The sequence below is a fragment of the Aquarana catesbeiana genome, linkage group LG01 (genome assembly GCF_042186555.1).
Source record: "Aquarana catesbeiana isolate 2022-GZ linkage group LG01, ASM4218655v1, whole genome shotgun sequence".
Classification (NCBI taxonomy): Eukaryota; Metazoa; Chordata; class Amphibia; order Anura; family Ranidae; genus Aquarana; species Aquarana catesbeiana.
In genome coordinates, this window is record NC_133324.1 from 860487833 (window position 1) to 860508392 (window position 20560).

At 40.8% G+C, this 20560-nt stretch overlaps 1 protein-coding gene across 2 annotated transcripts in view; it reads left to right on the forward strand.

The window, feature by feature from the left end:
- PPARGC1A (PPARG coactivator 1 alpha) overlaps positions 1-20560 on the forward strand; it is a 127598-nt gene that overhangs the window by 77933 nt on the left and 29105 nt on the right. For both annotated transcript variants that reach the window (XM_073609301.1, XM_073609310.1), the window contains one exon: positions 15879-16776. In XM_073609301.1, the coding sequence (XP_073465402.1) occupies positions 15879-16776 (898 nt within the window). The remainder of the gene's footprint in view (positions 1-15878; positions 16777-20560) is intronic.

Sequence of the window (20560 nt, forward strand, 5' to 3'; positions counted from 1 at the left end):
AAGGAAATTTTCCTCCATTGTATGTGAGAGGATTTCTTGCAGCCACTGTTTCCTTTATGTAATCCCTGATGGACCCTGTAATGGTAATATGACTTCCTGTTCCACCATTTCTGGGTGGCTCAGGCAGACTTGGTAATGCTTTACTACAAAACTGCAGCATGCTGGTAGTAGGAGGGATTATCCAGGGCTGGCCTACATTTTTTATCGCTTGCCAGTGTCCAATCCTTCATTATCTGACAGTATAACCCAAAGATAAAAGACTTTGTCCTTCAATGACCTCCTAGAAAAAGGAATTCATGGTGAGTAGCAAAATCCTATTTTTACAAACTTTATCACCGCTTTCCTTTTATAGCAATTTTGTGGAGTGTCTGAATATGACTTTGCAGTAAGAAAAGACCCCCTTCTTTCAGCAATTCATATGAGCTGGTCAGAGATACTTTAAGTTGGCCAAAATTCAGTCTGTAATTTTTGGGAGGACATTGGAAATGTGAATCACTGAGCCTCTTCTATCTAGTAACCCCGTCACTTTTTCCTGATGGATTGTTTCTTGGAATAAAAGTAGAATTAAAAAAATAGGTAACACCATATGAGATCATTATGGCAGCAGTGATGGGAGGAGTCAGTTCCTCATCAAGAAATATAAAAAGAGAGTAATCTCACGCCCAAATCTGATATATTTATTTGCTGCATTTTATGCAGTAATTCGAAGTAAAACTATTTTGTATTAAGCTGTAACAATGAACCATTTTTTTTGGCTCCATTAGTAGTTTTCTAGGAATAAAATACATTTGCACAACAACCTTGGTATGGCATTGTTTATCCACCTGCTATAGAAGTTCCCCTGCTCCGGGGTTTAGTTAGATAAATATGTGTGTAAATGCCAGCAAAAGGTATTGTGCATTTTGTTATTGGTTCCTTTTCATCAAGTTTTAACAATTTTCCAACAGCAACCACCTAGGCAATTAAACATTTTGCTGATATGTTATCGTATAGATTAGATAAGGAAGGTAAATAAACAGAGGCCTATTGTGTCCTAAATTCACCATCAAATTTCAACTCCCTTCCCATGCTTTAGATAATTTGGCATAATAATTGTTCCCACCAGGTTTTGCCTTCAAGGATAAAAATTTAATAGAAGCAAACATGCGGTACTCAAAAAACATGCTCGGCTCTCCTGTGACACAGAGATGATTGAGAAACGGGCAAGCAAAGCCAGCAACAGCCGATGAAGCTCTTCCAATCTGTAAGCATAATATCAAGAGATACAGCATTCAAAGAAGAGAAGAGAAACAGCAATGATGGGTGCTGATTATTATATTCTTACAGTCAGCACCCTGAGCTGCCAGAATACCTATAGAGTGACTGCAGCTGCTTGGCTACAGTTACCATTTGTTACCTTTTTTCCTGATTGGCTCCTTTGATTTCTCAATCGAAGTTTGTCAGGTTGGGTGGTAATGAAGGGGCCACCCATGGCTCAAATTTTGACCAGGAATTGGAAGAAAATCAAGCTGTGTATGGCCAGCTTTACAAAAAAAAGTTTTGGCTGGATAAACCCTTTAAATGAATATAGCACACCCCTTAAGGAGCAGCTGGTAAATGTGGTCCTATTTCCCCCTTTAGAACACAGAAAGCCAGGCACACAGCATTTTCTTCCTTCTTCTACTGGCTCAGATAACAGTCTAGGGTTTTTTTTTCTGGATTTTATTGGAACATAACATTGGATAAGGATAGAAAGTATGGGATACCCCGATGAACTGCCACTGGCTGCACTTCTGGCTGCAATGCTGTAAAAGTTGCGGGCTGCACTGCATCCAATGAATGTCCTATAGGATTTGATATGTTGCTGGTGACTTGTTCTTCCTTAAGGGGGCTAAAAGCTACACACTGTCACTTCTCCTCAGCATTGGGGGATCATTTGCTCACTTAGCCACAGGATCACTGGTTGTGTCCTACCGATATCCACCAGGCTCTCCTAGTGAGGGAGATGTAGACTCACACTGCCACAGAAGAGTTGCACTCTTTCCCATCAACTTCCTCCTGGCTCTCTCCAGCAAGCTTCCTCCTGACACAGCTTGATCCCTGGACAATGGATCTGCAAATAGACCCCCAGCTTAGCCTAGCTGGGACCTCAATGTCTTCACAAGGGCTTCTCTAGCACTCCTGCCCCAGGAGCAGGATTTCCTCCTGCAGGACTGGACCTAGGGACCTAGCTCCTGCTACCAAGGCCTCAGACTATTTATGGGCTATTTCTCCATCTTCTGGGCACACCTCCCTAGGGATTGGCTGGAGTTCCATAAATATTCAGGCTGCCTGTTCTGCCCTCCTCCCACTATACTTATAGAGGGGAAGTAACAGAACAGCAGCCTGTGAAACATTGTGCAACCCTAGACATTCAACCCCTGCTCCACTGATTACAGAGGAACTAAACTTAATTTGCCTAGCAGCTTACTCTATTCTAGGAGGGTGCTACATCGACTCATCTTTTAAACTGGACACCCATAATAATCTGTTGTCTGTAACTGCACTGGTTGAAAATCAATGTCAGTCAATTGGAGTTTTTGCCAGCTCCTCCTGTAAATCAAATGACTTTCATTTGCATCTATGTGCTTTTGATTGTTTGTTCTACATTTTTTTTTTTTATTTACAGAATGTATGTTTAGAGATTGTAAGATCTTCATCTTTAAAGATAGAATGGTTGTCGCTGGCTGTGTCTGCCGATTTCTCTGCTGTCTTTGTGTCACAGGAGAGCCGAGTCTGTTTTTTTTTGCCTGAGGCAGGCGCAACCGCTTTGGTTCTAACGTCTTTTGTACTAAATGATTTCTCCTCGTAGCAGCCAGTGTGGCGGCATTTGTGAATTGTCTGGAGAATACACATTGAAATATGTAGTTTGCACTGATTAATAGCTTATGCTGGTCCAGAGTTTATACTGGTTCCCCAGCATGCTGGTTCATGGTTTGTACTGGTTTTCTGCTAATTCCCCACTGTTTTCACTGTGTTAAACTATATCTAAACCTTTGTACTCTGTTTTGGCACTTTTGAGATTGCATGGCAGGACATACCTGCATACATACATATGGTTTTAAATATATATATATATAATTTTTTTTTTTTTTTTTTTAACACGAATGTTGATAGATTTTCACAGTTATGTACTGTATGTGCAGTCAAGAATAAAAAAAAAAGTGATGATGGGGGAATGAAAGTATACAACAGTAAAAGTTTCAGCCAGTCCTTCCCATCTTGTACTTCTGTACCTGAAGACTCTGTAGAGCAATTAATCCTGAAAGTTCAAAACTAAGGTTCCAAATTCATTTTCTAAGACAGCTCTCTGCCCCCCCTCCCAGTAGTGAATCAGCAGTGTTCTAGCCTCCCCATCTTTAATGTAATTAACAAGCAAGAATTCTGGGAGGGGGAGCAGGCTGAGCTGAGCTATTGAGAGAATGATTTGAATGACTAGAGCCTGGTCACCAACTTAAAGTAGAACTAACTGGGCAAAATGTTTTGTTTTTTTTTTCCAATTTGGTTAGAGTATGGGAGGTTTATAACCCCTGTCGTTTTTGTTTTTTTTGCCATCTGTGTGCCATTGGGGAGATTTCCCTTTTTTTTTCCCATAGCCAAACAGGAAGTGAGAGAAAATCCCTACAAATTAAGGGAATCTCTTGGGGTCCCCCAGATCACCAGAACTACTCTCCCCATTTGAAGATATCCCATCCACCATTCAGCTTCTATTGGAGCATCTCCCTAGATGCACAGTAAAGTATCAGAATATTTTTTTAGTTTATTTAGGGTTATCACTGGTTAATATCAGAATTTTTTGATTTAACCACTTGACCTCTGGAATATTTACCCCCCCCCCCTTCATGACCAGGTCATTTTTTGCAACACAGCACTGCGTTACTTTACCTGACAATTGTGCGATCGTACAACGCTGTATCCAAATAAAATTGATGTTCTTTTTTCCCCCAAGAGCTTTCTTTTGGTGGTATTTGATTACCTCTGCATTTTTTATTTTTTGCGCTTAAAAAACGACTGTCAATTTTGAAAAACAAAAAACAACAATATTTTTTACTATCTGCTATAAAACATATTCAATAAGAAATTGAAGAAATCAAATTTCGTCATAACTTTAGGCCAAAATGTATTCTGCTACATATTTTTGGTAAACAAAAATCTCATTACGCTTGTATTGATTGGTTTGCTCAAAAGTTATAGCATCTGCAAACTATGGGATATTTTTATTCATTTATTTTACTAGTAATGTCGGCGATCAGCGGCTTATAGCGAGACTGCGATATTGCAGCGGGCATTCGGACACGAACTGACACTTTTTGGGGACCAGTGACACTAATACAGTGATCAGTGCTAAAAAATATGGACTGTTATTTTACTAATGACACTGGGTGGGAAGGGGTTAACATCAGGGGCGATCAAAGGGTTAACTGTGTTCCCTGTCAGTGTTTTACTACAGTGTGGGAGGTGCTTTTACTAGGGGAAGACAAGTATCCATTTCCCTGCTTTGCCTTCCCTCTTGTCAGAATGACAATCTGCCTTGTTTACATAGACAGACCACCATTCTGTGTTTCTGAAGGATGATCTGCGGACATCCAGTCCACGGTATCTGCTGATCGGCTCCCGCTGTGTATAATCACAACGGGAGCGGGCCGGCGGTGACATGAATGCACGCTCCCTACCTGGGAGAGTCAGATCACGTATACTGTATATATACGTGATCCGGTATACAGTATATATACGTGATCCGGTATACAGTATATATACGTGATCCAGTGCACAGCTGAGGCCCTGTAGCAGGGAAACTGCTATTGGGCGGTCAACAAATGCTTAATAGATTATCTTGCTACACGTGTGGTTACCCAAGAGAAGCAGGTATTACGGTTTACAGAAATATGTAGTTATGCCTCATCTGTTACGTAGAGAATGCTAGCATGTATTTTATTTTGTGTCCTAAGCAATTTAGCAGTGAGTTGCAGATCAGCTCATCTGGCTCAACGTGGTATTTAAAAAACAAAACAGATTGGGAGTGTGGGGGGGGAAAGCAGTTAAGCTATGGGTACAATCTGGACAGTGAAAGACTTTTCATAAAAGGGCCCATTCACATTTGTCTGTTTTTGCTAGCTGTGGCTTCCATAGTAATCAATGAAAACACATCAAAGAGCACAATGACATGCATTTTGATGTTTTCCTGATATAGTGGAAAACATACTTGGAAACTCGACAATTAGGAACATTTAAAGGGTAACTAAACCCAAGAGCAACTATATCTTATATTGTAACGTATCCAGTCCATAGATGTGGTTGCTGCTTTCGTTTTCTTTTTTTCCGGCTAAGAACATTTTCAGCAAATACAGAAATATCGTCAAAAAATACAGTGTTCTTGTCACTTCCTGTAAGCTGAGCAGAAAGAAAAAACAATGTTATCTTTCTTATGTAAACTACTAATCTCCCATGGAGATGGAACAAAGGCAGGCCTGCTAGAAGTCCAGTCTGTGTGCCAACCATGTCTCCCTCCATTGATACAGTAGAGAAGTGAGCATCACTCAGGGACAAGTGTGGGTAAAAATAAAGCAAAAAAAAAAAAAAGCCAGAAAAATGTGTGCAGCCACCATATCCAAGGCCCATTTGACACGGGCACCTCCTTTTGGCAGACCCCGTTGCTCAGCGGGGGGGGGGGGGGGTGTCGCTCCTCTGATTCCCGTCTGAGCAGGTGGATGAAGAGGTCCGTCTCTTCTCACTGTGCAGGGTGGAGACGGACACAGTCCCGCTCTCCACTATGAGGAAATCAGGTAAAAACGGACCGCCTGTCTGTTTTCATCCGATCCTATCTGATCTGATCCGCCAGACAGATGGAAAATAGGACCACAATCCGTCTGGATTTTGCAGGCAGGATCGGGTGTCATTGGACACGTGTCCGCAGCTCCATAGGGGAGAGTGCAAGGTCTGATCACCTGATCGGACACCCCGTGGGAAAGGACCCTAAGGATTGTTAAGCTTGCAACATATATACACAATTTTTGGGGGGGGTTTAGATTTTATTTATTATAGGTACTTACAGTATATAGCACCAACAATTTACATATACATTCATGTCAGTCCTACCCTCAAGGAACTTACAATCTAAGGTCCCTAACTCACATACTAGAGCCAATTTACCTACCAACATGTCTTTGGAGTGTGGGAAGAAACCCATACAGGTACAGGTAGAACATGCACACTCCAGGGAGGTAGTGCCGTAGTTGGGATTTGAACTGATAACCCAAGTGCTGCCAGGTGGAAAAGCTAACCACATAACCACTGTGCTGCTTTATGTTATTTATTGTTATTATTATTAGGCATGCATTCTGCATTCCCTAGCATGTCATTGTAGGGGTGGGAAGAAGAGTGGAGTAAAGCCATAAAGCTATGCCATAGACCAGTGATGGCGAACCTTGGCGCCCCAGATGTTTTGGAACTACGTTTTCCATGATGCTTAACTACACTGCAGAGTGCATGAGCATCATGGGAAATGTAGTTCCAAAACATCTTGGGTGCCAAGATTCGCCATCACTGCCATACACCATACACTTGTTACAGTAGAGTATATCCAACATGCTATTCCCCTTATAATTTATCAGCTGCCTATGTTTGGTGCACTCTCATGGCACTCATAGACATAAACATCACCCTATCTTGCTAAAATCTGCCAGACTGGACAATAATCTTCTAATGTTTGTGGTTACCTTTATACAGTACAAAGTGCTTCAGGCTCTTGTGGGACTTCTAATTAATAATCGGCTGCCTTCTCATTAGAAAGGGTTCATTCTACAAATTAGCTGCCTCCACTGTGTCTTCGGGTCACGAGCAATGCATGATAACCTATGACCCCGAGGATTAATCAAACCACCAAGTCTGAGTTGCGCTCTGCTGAGCATGCCCTCTTAAAAAATGATTTTAGGAAATAGAGTTAGGGAAGGAAATTGACAATCAGCTAATAATTTTAGAATTCTGCCTGGGTAGGGTGAGGTGTGGAACAGTCAGTGCTTGGCTAGAACGCAGCTCTGTTTCATCACTCATAGAGAATTTAGCACCGGGTCATACTCTAGGCCCAAGGTTACCTCCATATCTGTCATCACTGCTGGCTGATGATAAATTATGTGACTGAACTATAATTATACAGCATTTAATAAAATCACCTACTGAATTCCACTGTCAATGACTGATATAAATACATACTTCAGTATACTTATGTATTTCTATAGTCATTTTTTCAAAATGGCATTAAATATTCTTTATATTGCATTGTCACAGAACAGCTTAAAGGTAAAATCAAGTATATGGTGGGACTGGTGTGTCTTAAAGTTGTTGTAAACCCTTATATATACCCAGTTAAGTGACTAGCCTCGGATGATACACAAATTGAACAAATCCTCTAAAATAAGTTGTACTTGTTTATCTACAATATTCTCTTCGCTACAGCCATTCAAAGTGCAGGATTTATACAGCTTGTCTAAGCTTTTGAAAAAGCAGGGGGTGGGGAGCTGAAGTTACACTCTGCAGAGCTCAGTGAGAAGAACTCAGATAGCTGATTGGAGAGAAGGGACACACCCCCCTTCACATACCTCACAGGTACAGAGCTGAGACTTTCAATCACAGGCTGTGTGCTGGAGCTCCCTATCACCTTTTTATGTCTTGGTGTCAGGAAAAACCTGTCAGAATTGACTCATACAGATAGCAGAGGAACAAGGCAGCAGGGACAAATAACGCTTATGCCGTGTACACACGACCAGACTTTTCGTCGGACTGAACTCCGAAGGGCTTTTTGATGGAGTTCCAACGAAACGGACTTGCCTACACACGATCACACCAAAGTCCGTTCGTTTTGAACGTGATGATGTACGACCGGACTAGAATAAGGAAGTTCATAGCCAGTAGCCAATAGCTGCCCTTGCGTCCTTTTTTGTCGGACTAGCATACAGACGAACGGATTTTTCAATCGGACTCAAGTCCGCAGGAAGGATTTGAAACCTGTTCTATTTCTAAAGTCCGACAGATTTTTCGACAGAAAATGTCCGATGAAGCCCACACACGATCGAATTGTCCAGATTCGTTCCGTCGGACCAGTTCGGTCGAAAAGTCCGGTCGTGTGTGCACGGCATAAGTGCTCTGGATTGAGAGAAGTACACACTATAGAGCGATAAGCTTTGTTCATGTCAGAGGTTTACAACCACTTTAGGTTGAGAAGGAAGCACTTTTCTGGATGCACAAGAGGGAGAAATTTCAACATCACCAGTGTGATGATCTTCAATAGGAGTCTGGTAAGAAGAGAGCAGTAAGAGCAGTGGCACGAAGTCTGCTGAATGGTGTTGTATGGAAAGTTGCATTTGTAGACATAAAAAAAACACAAAAAAAACGCTACTGTAAAAAAAAAGGACATATGTCTATTTATCAAGTTTAATTGTGTATATAAATGAAATCAATTTTGTTTCACTGCATACAAAGAAAACTTAGTACAAGTATTTTGGACGATATTATGTGAATATTGCGGCAGTGTCACCAAACAAATACCCTTTGAGCTCAGCATACAAAAAGTGTAGAAAAAGTTACCCGAGCCACCTGACATTGCAGTGAATGAAGTGTATGTTTTGTACACTTTAAATAAAGCTCTTACAAAGCAAAACGACAAAAAAAAAAAAAGGATGGTGTGGTGCGCTGAATCATGCACCACACTGAACCCTAACCAGCCGGCAACGCAGAGCGGCCGGAATGCTGAATCTCTCTGGCTGTTCTGCGATTTAACACCATTGCAGTGTGAATTGGCCCTTAGAGTTACACTCCATTCTGGATTTACCAAAATCAAAATGGATCACCAAAATGGATCACTCAGAATCTGGTGCAGCTGTGCATGGTAACCAGTCACCTTCTAACTACAGCTTGTTCAATTAAGCTTTGACCCTAGAAGCTGATTGGTTACTATGCGGAGCTACACCAGATTACTGTGAGCAGCCTGCTGTGATTCCTTGAAGCTTCACGGTCTGTTGCCCACTGCACATGAATTAGCTCTGCTGCGCTTTGTGAATGGTCCCGAAAGCCTGGAACTTGGGACGTACCCCAGAAGGTTGCGGGGGGGTAAACTTACGGCGGATCACTGCGGCGACCCGACCTGAAGTGGATGCGGATACCTGTCAAAACCAGGTATCTGCTCCCCTTCTCTCCACCCCAAAAACAGAAGAGGAGGGCATAAAGCAGAATCTCCCCTTTAGGGTGAAGTTCTGCTTTAAAGTGGAACTCTAGTCAGAAAATGAAATCCTGCTAGATCACTTCAGGCTGACCCCTGTTGAAGGTATAGCTATGTAAAATATTAAAAATACGTGTTTATACTGTTTAAAATCCAGTAATACACTGTCCCACCCCGTTCTGCACATGCTCAGTTGCTCTCCATTCTTGGCACTTTTAGCCACTGACGAATTTGTAGAGGCCGATCTGCTGACAGCCTGAAAGCGGAATTAAACCCTCTTATTCTTTACAGCCAAGGAAGCTGCTTCTGTTTGACCTGCAACTGCCATGGTTTTGACAGTTTGGTTGAGGACACAAGCAAATGTGACAGTTACCAATCCTGGCATTCCAAGAATGTAACTTTTTTTGAAACTTTTATATCGATGGGTTTATTTCTGATTTTTGATTTACTGCTGCCCAGGTGCTCTGGGCTTCAGAAAAATGGCAGCCTCCAGCAAGAAGAAACAGGAACAATGCCAGTGCCAATTTACAGCACACACTTATTTTGGTAGCGTAATTATTATTGTGTGGAATGTATGTTCCTTGCTAAAGAATATTATTTTTTAAAGTTGTCATAGGTAAAGTTCTGCTTTAAAGCGGAGTTCCACCCAAAAGTGGAACTTCCACTCATTTGTCTCCTCTCCCCCTCCGGTGCCACAATTGGCACCTTTCGGGGGGGAGGGGGGACAGGATACCTGTCTTTGACAGGTATCCTGTTCCCACTTCCGGTAGTCTGGGCCACGGCCCGTGACATCACTGCGGGGCTCCCTCCTCCTCCTACTCTCTCTGTCGCCGGGCCAGTAGGAGAGAGGAGCAGGGCCCCGCACATGTGCAGTAGGGTTCCCGGCGTGGAGCCGTAAGGCTACACTGCCGGGTTCCCTTATCCGCAATGGCGGAAGCATGCGCCCAACAGCTGATGAAAACACCAGCTGCGGTGCCAACATCGCTGGACTCCAGGACAGGTAAGTGTCCTATTGTTAAAAGCCAGCAGCTGCAGTATGTGTAGCTGCTGGCTTTAAATTTTTTTGGGGGGGGGGGGCGGAACACCGCTTTAAGTAACAGTGCAAATGTATGCTATTTATATCCATAAGAAGTGAACGACTTCCTATACATTTGTTGGGTTGGGATCCGTTATGGAGCAGAATTGTCTCTGGCGACAGTAAATACTCATTAGCCTTTTTATGTCCACTGAAGGTTTAGCCGTTTTAGATAAGCTCCCTGTCATTTCCCATCTTACATTGACAGACAGAAGTTCATTTTTCATCACATTTCCTACAAATCTTTTTTTGCAGTATCGAAATAAAAATGCGCTCTTTGTATCCATCGAAAAAGGCAGCCCGAAAAATAATGAGAGGAAAGCGCATAAAAACAGCAACAGATCTGAGTGCTAGGAAAAAAAAAACCTCTGTAAGTGCGAGTGATATAGAGGTCCTTGTTTATTATAGAAGACATTTCAATGCAGTAATCATAAATAGCGTGAAGGCTGTGCTCCACTGAAATAAGGCCTACATAGCGTTGATTGTTTTGTGTTATGCGATTTGTCTGACACCCATTACATTCTGGATAATGGCAACTATTTGTTGCTGCGCACAGCAGGCTCCTTTCACAAAGGAAAATAGCAATAAAAACCATACTCAGAATTTCATTCTGAAAGTAGCTTCACATCCTATAGTTTGTGCAAGTGTGATAACAGTGTTCCATATTGTCTGCTGTCAGGCCGCAGCCTCAGTCATTGAGACTTTTTTAGATCTCTCAGAGAGCCGTGCCAGCTAAAGAGGAAAGTTTAGACCTGAGCGTGGTTGGGAGCAGACAAAGCATAGGTTTACACTTCACTGACTTCTCAGGCACTTCTCTTATTGGGAATTCTTTTTCAGTAGGTTAAAGGAAACCTGTCCTTAGAGAAATACATAGAATGCCATGGCTGAAAAGCTGGCTGCTTGATATCATACTGATGCCCTTGCTTTAATATTTTTAGAGTCACTGACCTGGAACAAGTAGGGCCAATACCGATGGACTTTGTGCTGCAAATGCAAAATGCCCTTGACATCAGTTGGAGACACTTCTGAGATCGTTCATAGATCATTGCAGGTGTATTTAGGCTCCCTCAGACCTGCATTTGACCATCTTCAAGTGCTTTTTGTAGTTTCATAGATTCGTATGGGGCAAAGGAACAGCTCTGGCTCAATCAAACGCTCGTCACGACTGGCCTGTATGCCGCAACCAAAGACGGATACGTGTTTAGCAGACCATTACAGTTATATTTTCACTAGGGAATTGCCAGCATGCAAAAAAAAAAACATAGAGAGAGAATAAAAAAAAAAAAATGGCTTGCATAGAGTATGCTCTTAAAATTTACAGGGGAACCCTAAAATTGTAAATTTTGTAGATTTTGCCCAGGGAGTGAAAAAAAACTTGATATACCTTCAACATGTACCATGAGGCACTTGTTTGAGATCAGACATATTGCTTAGGAAGCACTGCTCTGGTTTATCTTTGTTGAATGAAAGCTGAATGGATGGGGTTTCCAAACCCCCTTGATGCCAGGCATCACAGTAGTCTTCTTATTACGGTGGGTTGTGCCCCATACAGAACAGACATGCCAAGCTAGTGTATTTGGACCTCATGCAGCCATCTTCTTTGCAGTCCTTAGTGGTTTAAGAATTGAAATTAAACAAGGCCCTAGCTGATCTCAGTTACATTTTCTTACATAACTTTCAGCTTATTTAAATTTATATTTATATTATTGCCCCTTACTATAGGATAAAATGTTGTAAGGTAAAACATTTAATACAAAGTTATTTATTTACCAAATTGGTATAATATTTTTCTGGAATTGCATAGCCATCAATATACAATGTGGACAATGTAGACAACTCTTCCCAGTTCAGGCCTCTGTCCCAATGAGTCTGACATATTTGATGTAGAGACACAATTACACTAAAGCCCAGTACACATCACTAGTTTTTTCACTGAGTTGAACTAAAAAAACTGACAGCTCAGGTCTGAGCCACTGTACTAACAATCCGATGTTAGCACAGCTATCTCCCGTACCAAAGTGGCGATTCGACCAGAAGTGGAAAGCGGTTACTTGTCAAAACCAGGTACCCGCTTCCCTACCCTCCACTTCAAAAAGGTGCCAAAAACAGAATAGGAGCTGGGAGGAGGGCATAAAGTGGAACCTCCCCTTTAGGGGTGAAGTTCTGCTTTAAGTAACAGTGAAAATATATGCTATTTACAGTGTATCCTTAAGAAGCGAACAATTCTTCCCAGTTCAGACTTCTGTCCCAATGAGTCTGACATATTTGATGTAGAGACACAATTACACTAAAGCCCAGTACACACCACTAGTTTTTTGCACTGGGTTGAACGGAAAAAAAACTGACAGCTCAGGTCTGAGCCACTGTACTAACAATCTAATGTTAGTACAGCGATCTCCCCTGCTGAGCTATTGTGTTCTAACAGGGGGAAAGCCCCCCCCCCACCAGGACACTCCAATCAGTACTCTCAGCCATTTGCTAAGAGCGCTGATCAGGAGCCGGTGGGCAGTTTTCTGGCTTCTGTCGGACCGGCTACCATATACATGGACCAAATGTTAGCCCTTTTCCTGTTGAACCGGCCAATGCCAGCCGACATTCAACCTGTCTGTACTAGGTTTAAGATTGTCTACATTGCCCAATAATGTCTTCACATGTTGTTCAAGTTGCTGACCACTGCTTTGAACTGTCCACTTTAATGAAGTCCATGAACAGAAAACAATGAGCTAAACAAAATGTTTTATTTGTTTCTAATGCCTAAACCTTTTAGTTTCACTAATATGCAAACTGGGTGATCTTGTAAACCTTGTAAAATGTAAGGTACCGCTCTGCTTTAAGACCATTGGGAATCAGTGATTACTCTGCACTCCCCCCACCTCCTTCCATCATTGACAGCTATGGCATGCTGATGATGGGAGGGGTGGCCACACACACAGCTCCTAATGTTTGTGAATTCTTCCACCTGTGCATGACTTTTAGTAGATGGTGTTGTTTAACAGAAAGCCTGGCTTTTTTTTTCTGAAATTGCACTTTAATTATGCAGTTTTCCTTTTACTGTATCCCTCTTCTAAAGCTGGCAAATTCTTGTTTTCTCTTTCTTTTCAAATGAAGATTTTCATTAAAAAACATCAGGACGTAATTATGTTCGCTTTAATATCAATAGCCTGGTGAGTCTGTAAACATAATTACTTAATAGGGCTAATTATAATTGTATTTTTTTATTTATTTAGAAAGTAGTGCGCCAAAAGTAAATTAGGAAAAAACATTATTTACATCGCCTATAGCTAATGATTTAATGTTATTACTTCTCACTTTGCACGTTGAGCAAACAAATTATATAAGTTGCAGGAAATTAAACTCATTTTAGTACCATGCTGGATCCTGCACACTTTTAATTGTTAGAATGTGCCTCTTCATTTTGGATGCACCACCAGAAATCTATTTAAGATATAAATTCATATGTTAAATGCATCGTTAAAGTACCCATAAAATGAACCTACAATCTGGTTTATTAAAAAAAGTGTGTAAGGTTAATATGGTAGTATCAATATTCCCATTGCACACTTTCCTGGCTAAGACTTTAGGAGTAACGGGTGCTGCAGCAACAACCAGCTGGAACTGAAGACATCACAGATCAAATGCACATATTCGCCAGCACACCACTGATCATCAAATATGTCCAAATCTTACTTGAAGAGTGATCACATCACAGAAGACATGGTACAATGTATCGGGGTCGCACAGGACCCCTTCGTCAGGCATGTGATATCAGATGCCTGACAAAGGGGTCCTGCACGGCTCTGAAATGTTGCACTACTTCTTCTGTGATGTGATCTTTTTTCAATAAATATTTGGACGTATTTGACAATCCGTGGTGTGCTGGCGAATATGTGCATTTGATAAAGTTAATATGGGGGACATATTTTCGTGCGGATCAATCACATTCTTTTAACCAATGGAAGGAACAATACAAGAAATCTCTACTTAGTCTAAAAACATCTGATAGCCTGGTGTCTCAAAACTTTGTTCCATAATGAAAACAGAGAAAGTGGCGTCACCCTCCTAGCTGTGCTGACTGGTGTAGCTTTATGAATCACATAGTTTGCTAGACATAATTCCAAAATCTATGCTAGAGAAGACAATTCTGATATGTGTATTTTAGCTTAGTTAAAGTATGCATCCATTTATTTTTCCCTAGGTAAAAATTACACATAAGCAGTGTGATTGAATTTTCCCAAACAGGTATATGGGCACCAAAAAATCCGAGTGGTAAATCTTTTTTTATTTGACCCATAACTTAGAAAAAAAAACTTTTTGGCTACAATTTCACTTTGATTAATAAAGGAAATGTATTGTTTTGAATGTATAATTAATAAGGCTTCAAATGATCTGGGACTTTCTTTGACGTGTATTAAGTAATGCAGTAAGATAAAACCACTTCCACTAGAGATCTTAACTAACAGTGCATGAATGTCTTGCCAAGCATGCTAGTAGGAATACTTTACACAGTCATAGTTATGTAGCACTGATGAGGGCTCTAATTTAATTGCCAGCTGTGCTGGCATAGAATTATCTAGTAGTAGCAGGTAACATTCAACTGGATGTTTCTGTAATGTTGATGTTTTGTAGCTTATCTAAACCACTTCCTCAGTTCTTTTTCACAATTGAAGAGGTGGCATAAATAAGCTACAAAAAGTCTTTAACATTACGGAACAAGTCAATTTGAGTATTACATACCGTTATATGTACCGTGACATGTTCAATGTCACAGAAATGTTTGCGTAGAGAGGTAAAAAATATTGGACATTAGATTGTACTTCATTTGTCTTCTAGGTACGCACAATCCCAGTAGATGTCAATGGCAGTTTTAAAAACAGTTTACCAACCTATTGAGCTCTATCAGCAAAGAGGGGGTTGATGTTAAGTGGCAGAAACATATCTTAAATAGTTTTCAGAATATTATCATAGAGCTGTAACATAGTCACTGCTGATCAGACATGAAAGATGTCCATCAGAAAGTTCCAGTGGACAAGCACTAAAAAAAAGCCTGATGTGAACTGGGAGGAGATATACTAAAATTGGAGCATGAAAAATCTGGTGCAGCTCTGCATAGAAACCAATCAGCTGCCAGGTTTTATTGTCAAATCTTAGTTGAACAAGCTGAAGTTTGAAGCTGATTGGCTACCATGCACAGCTGCACCAGATTCTGAGTGCTCCAGTTTTAATAAATCTCCTTCATGGTGCCTTAAAATGCATGTGTTTATCATCAGAAAATTAAGTTATTCCATGTATGTTCTAAAAAAAAAAAAGAACACAGATTCTGATTGGTGCTTAGGTAGAATAAATATGCCGTGGTAGCACTCGGTAATAGAATTACATTGCAATGACAAATGATGGTATAGGTGATCAGCAACTTGATACTACTTTAAGTAGATATCAGTAAAATCCTCTCTGAACCCCAGTATGCAATTTCTTGCCTTCATTTCTTGAAAACCAATGTATAAAATAAATAAATCCATGTTGCCCAACATTTATAAATACAGTTTTCATCAAGTTTGTATTTTCTGTTTTATTTAGGACTAACTCCACCAACAACACCACCTCACAAAGCCAACCAAGATAACCCATTCAGGACTTCTTCCAAGCCGAAGTCTTCTTGCAAGCCTGTTGTGCCCCCAGCTAAAAAATCTCGTTACATTGAGTCTTCCACTATTCAAGTTATTAATGCTAAAAAAGGTCCCGAACAATCTGAACTATACGCACAGCTAAGCAAAACCTCCGTGGTCATTGGACAAGAGGAGAAAAAAGTGAAGCGACCTAGTTTACGGCTTTTTGGTGACCACGACTACTGTCAGTTTATGAATTCAAAATCAGAAATACGTATAAGCTTAACACAAGATCTACAGGCCTCAAGACAACTTGAATGTAAGAATTTGCTGCCTGGGAAAAAATTACAGGTTTGTTCAACTCAAAAACAAGTGGAGAGTCTGAAAGACAGTTTTGAGGTGGCAATGCCAAGTCCTCAAAATGGCAATAGGAAGCCACTGCAAGACCAAGATATCCGTGCAGAACTCAATAAGCACTTTGGTGACCCAACACAAGCAGTCTATGAGGAAGAGAACAAAAATGGTGATGCAAGGAGCAATGATTACTGTGATGATCAATTCTCTAGACTACCTATGTTTTTAACCTCTGGACTGGGTATGGATAATTTGTTTGATGAAAGCGAAGATGAGAATGACAAACTGTGCTATTCCTGGGATGGAATACAATCCTATTCATTATTTGATGTATCACCTTCCTGCTCAACTTTCAATTCTCCAAGCAGATATTCCGTTTCCCCACCAACATCCCTTTTTTCTCAAAGGATATGTTCTCGGTCCAGATCTAGATCTTATTCTCAAAACAGATCATGTTCTCAGTCTCCATATTCACGCTCAAGATCAAGATCTCCATCCAGCAGATCTTCTTCAGGGTAGGTAAAATGAGTGCTTCGATTCCTAGTAGTTTTCTGCATACCCCCTAAGGGACTCTCTGAGAATAATAAAGGCGGCCATTGCTCACTTCCTTTTGAAAATGCTGGTTTCCTGTCATGTGGATGCTTTTGGTTTCAGCGCTTTCTGAGTAGCTGACCCTGAATAAGTATAGAAATAAGGAATTTTGAAACTTTTACAGCATGCTTATTTTGGGTCTGTGACTCAAAAACATTCAGGGCAGACACAGCCAGGCAGAAAGAATTTTCTTTAGGAAGACAGCAGTAGCAGCCCCAATATTTCCATGGTGACATTGTCACTTTAATAAACCCTTGGTGTTGTCCATGCAGAACAAAGAAACAGATTCAGTTTAATTGAGGCCCCACCATCATTATATATTTACCTTCTTTCTACTGCTCCCCTGCTGTGCCATTTGGCTGCTGGGAGCAAAGAAGAATACATTGTAATTCAGGATATCAAGAGCATATGACTCCTCTCTCCATTTACTCCCAGCTTGCTTGGATGGTCAGGCAGCCAGAGCTGTCAAATGAGAGTTGTGAGGAGAGTCTTTATACCAGTTAATGCCTTATGTCAGTCAGTCAGTCAAAGTGGTGAAAAAGCGAAAGGAAGGTGTGTATAAGTTGCTAGTGGGACCACCATTAAAGTGAACCCGTTTGCCTCTGTGGCAAAGACCAGATTACTTTAAAGTGGTTGTTAATGCGTTCTATGCAGTAAGGTAAAAAAACATTCCATATGCAGCAGCTCTTCCCCCCCAATACTTACCAGAGCCCCATCTCAATCCAGCAATGTGCACGAGAGCCTGCCGGGACTTTCCTGCCTCATTGGCTGAGACAGCAGTGGGAGCCATTGGCTCCTACTACTGTCAATCACAGCCAGTGAGGAGAGAGCAGGGTGGGGTCGAGCCGCACTCCATGTGTGAATGAACACAGAGCAGAAGCTCAGGAACGAGCCTGCTCAGGTGCCCCCATAGCAAGCTGTTTGCTATGGGGGCACTCGGCAGAAGAGAGGGGCCAGGTGCACCCAAAAGAGGAGAATCGGGGCTGCTCTGTGCAAAACCATTACACAGAGCAGGTAAGTATTAACATGTTTGTTATTTTAAAAAAAATAATCAAATCTGCCTTAAATATCACTTTAAATTCCGTAAAAAGATAATTAGATAAATGTAACTTTACTCATTTGAATTATGGTCAAAACTGGCTAAAAGAGGAGTGTACACTTTATATCACTACATGATTTAAAAATAAAATATTTAAACTTTAAAAAAGAAATAATAAATAAAAAAATATAAAAATAACTAAAACATAAATAAGTAAATATAAAAGCTTACATCACTACATAAATTTCAGAGGATAGAAAGGAAGGAGACTGATGTATGCTCTCTCCTCTTCTAGTGTATTTGGTGATAAAATCATTAAAAAAGTGTTTTGTAATCAAATTAAAAAATAGGAAGTATTTATGTTACAATATACACAAATTGCATATTTCAGTTACTCTTTGGCTAGATTTTGGGAAAGGAAGAGACTGTGTTATGCTGCATTATGAACTCTTCTTGTAGTTTGCTTTGTGATAAAATAATTATTAATATTTGTGATAAATAAAATGAAAAACATACTTTGTAGCTGAAATATGGCTGCTGGCATTTCAGTAACAAGATTTGTGCTTCTTAAGGGTTTAGAGGACCCCTTACCAATTTCAAATGTAAAAAAAAAAAAAAAAGAAAAAGTTAAGCTACGTTGACTGAAAAAACGGATTGTAAATCTGGCATTTAGATTAGTCTTTATTCTTTTTTTCTTTAACTTCATTTTGCCAGAGTTTGCAGAAAAATCACTTTGAAAGTGTAAATTCCATTTTTTTTATTAATAACCCTAAAAATTCTCAAAGTGAAGTGAAATTTCAGTTAAGTACAGCAAAGTGAAAACGATTTTTTTCCATTTTGCTTAATCATATTTTCCCTAAACCCTGTCTTTAATTCATTCTGTACTCCCTCCAACTGTAGTCATGTGTTTATCATCAGAATGAAATCAGTAGTAAATGTTATCTCATGGAATACACCTGAGGAGGCTGCACACCGTTTTCAGATTAAAGCAAATGTAATAATGCTTGCCGTGGTGGGAAGACAAGGCAGAACCTGCAGCTGGTGGATCTGTTTTTGGAATCCATGGAATGAATAAAAACCTGTGTGTTTACTCCCTCAACACTGTCAGATTTAAATATCCCTTAAAGCCACTCTGTTGCTAAAATATTACTATACAATGAAGTGGCTCCTGCATAGAAGGCATGGAATGCTTACCTATCCTGCTGCTTGCACTGCCAACGTCTGTAGTAATAAAAAGAGACTGCTCCTTCACTATAGGACACAAAGCTGACATCCAGCTGATCAAACCACTAAGCGGGGGACCAAGAATCTGACACTTCTGGAAGTGTCAGATTCAGACAGCAATTTCTCTTCACTAATGCAGAGCTAAGTAGTACAGGCAGCAGGAGAGGTGAGCGTTCAGTTCTTAGCAGGATCCACTCTATTAAAGAGCTTTATTTTATCTACACGAGTCCCATTAAATCGTATTTAAACGAGAGAACTAAATTGTTGCAGTTTATCGGTCTTCAAAGCAGTATTAGCCTCCCAGGCGGTATGATTATGTCAGATTTTTTATGTCTCAAAGCGGTACAATTATTTCGCATAGAAATTTGGCGTTTTATATTGTAGGCCTGTAATTCTTAGCAATAACACACTTAAATCTGTCCAAACAAGAGTCTAGTAGACATCCCGGGTATGATGAAGTTTGAAACACAAAATCATAAATTATAATATAATAAATAAATATAAATAATTATAAAAAATAATAATATAATAATAATAATAAAAAAATTGATTTCCCCACAATTCACTATCGGTCAATTCTGCAAGTGTTCTAATTTACTATCACCGTTTTCTAGCTGGTCTAAAGCCACTTTTGACGTAAAGGGACACTTTTTGGTTGCTATGGACAATCTCCAGTTTCCAGGCAGAAAAAACAGTATATATCATATAAAACTGCATGCAGGGCACTGGACAAAGCACTGGGGACAAAAGGGATGTGAAATAATTTCATACAGTAATGTAATCTATAAGATTACAGTGTACTGTATGTATTATGATTTTTCACTTTTTTGAATTTGCCACCGGGCTCCGCCCCCGTGCGTCACGACGCTCGCAGGGAACGGAGCCCGGCACAGAGAGGCTTCGGGCAGAAGACAGAGCCCACAGACACAGCGGGGGACATCGCAGGATCCTAGGGATAAAGTAAGTACACTGCACCAGGATCCTGAGATGTAATCCCGAGTGTGGCTCGGGGTTACCGCTAATAGTGCTGAAATTTAACCCCGAGCCACACTCGGGAATACCGTCAGGGAGGTTAAACCCTAGTTTGTTTTGCTTTTTAATTAGAATAAACATGTTATACTTACCTGCTCTGTGCAATGCTTTTGCACAGAGCAGCCCAGATCCTCCTCTTCTGGGGTCCCCTGCCACCACTCCAGGCTCCTCCTCTTCAATGGGTGCCCCCATGGAAAGCCACTGTCCTTGGGGGCACCCATGCGTGCTTGCTCCTGAGTCCCACTGCTGTGTCCATTGACACAGACTGCAGGACCCGGCCCCGCTCCTGTGTCACAGTTTTTGATTGACAGGAGCGGGAGCCAATGGCACCCACTGCTATCAATCAGTCCAATCAGAAGGGACAGAGGTGGGAGCCACTGCGCTCGTGAATAACACTGGATCAGGTTGGGCTC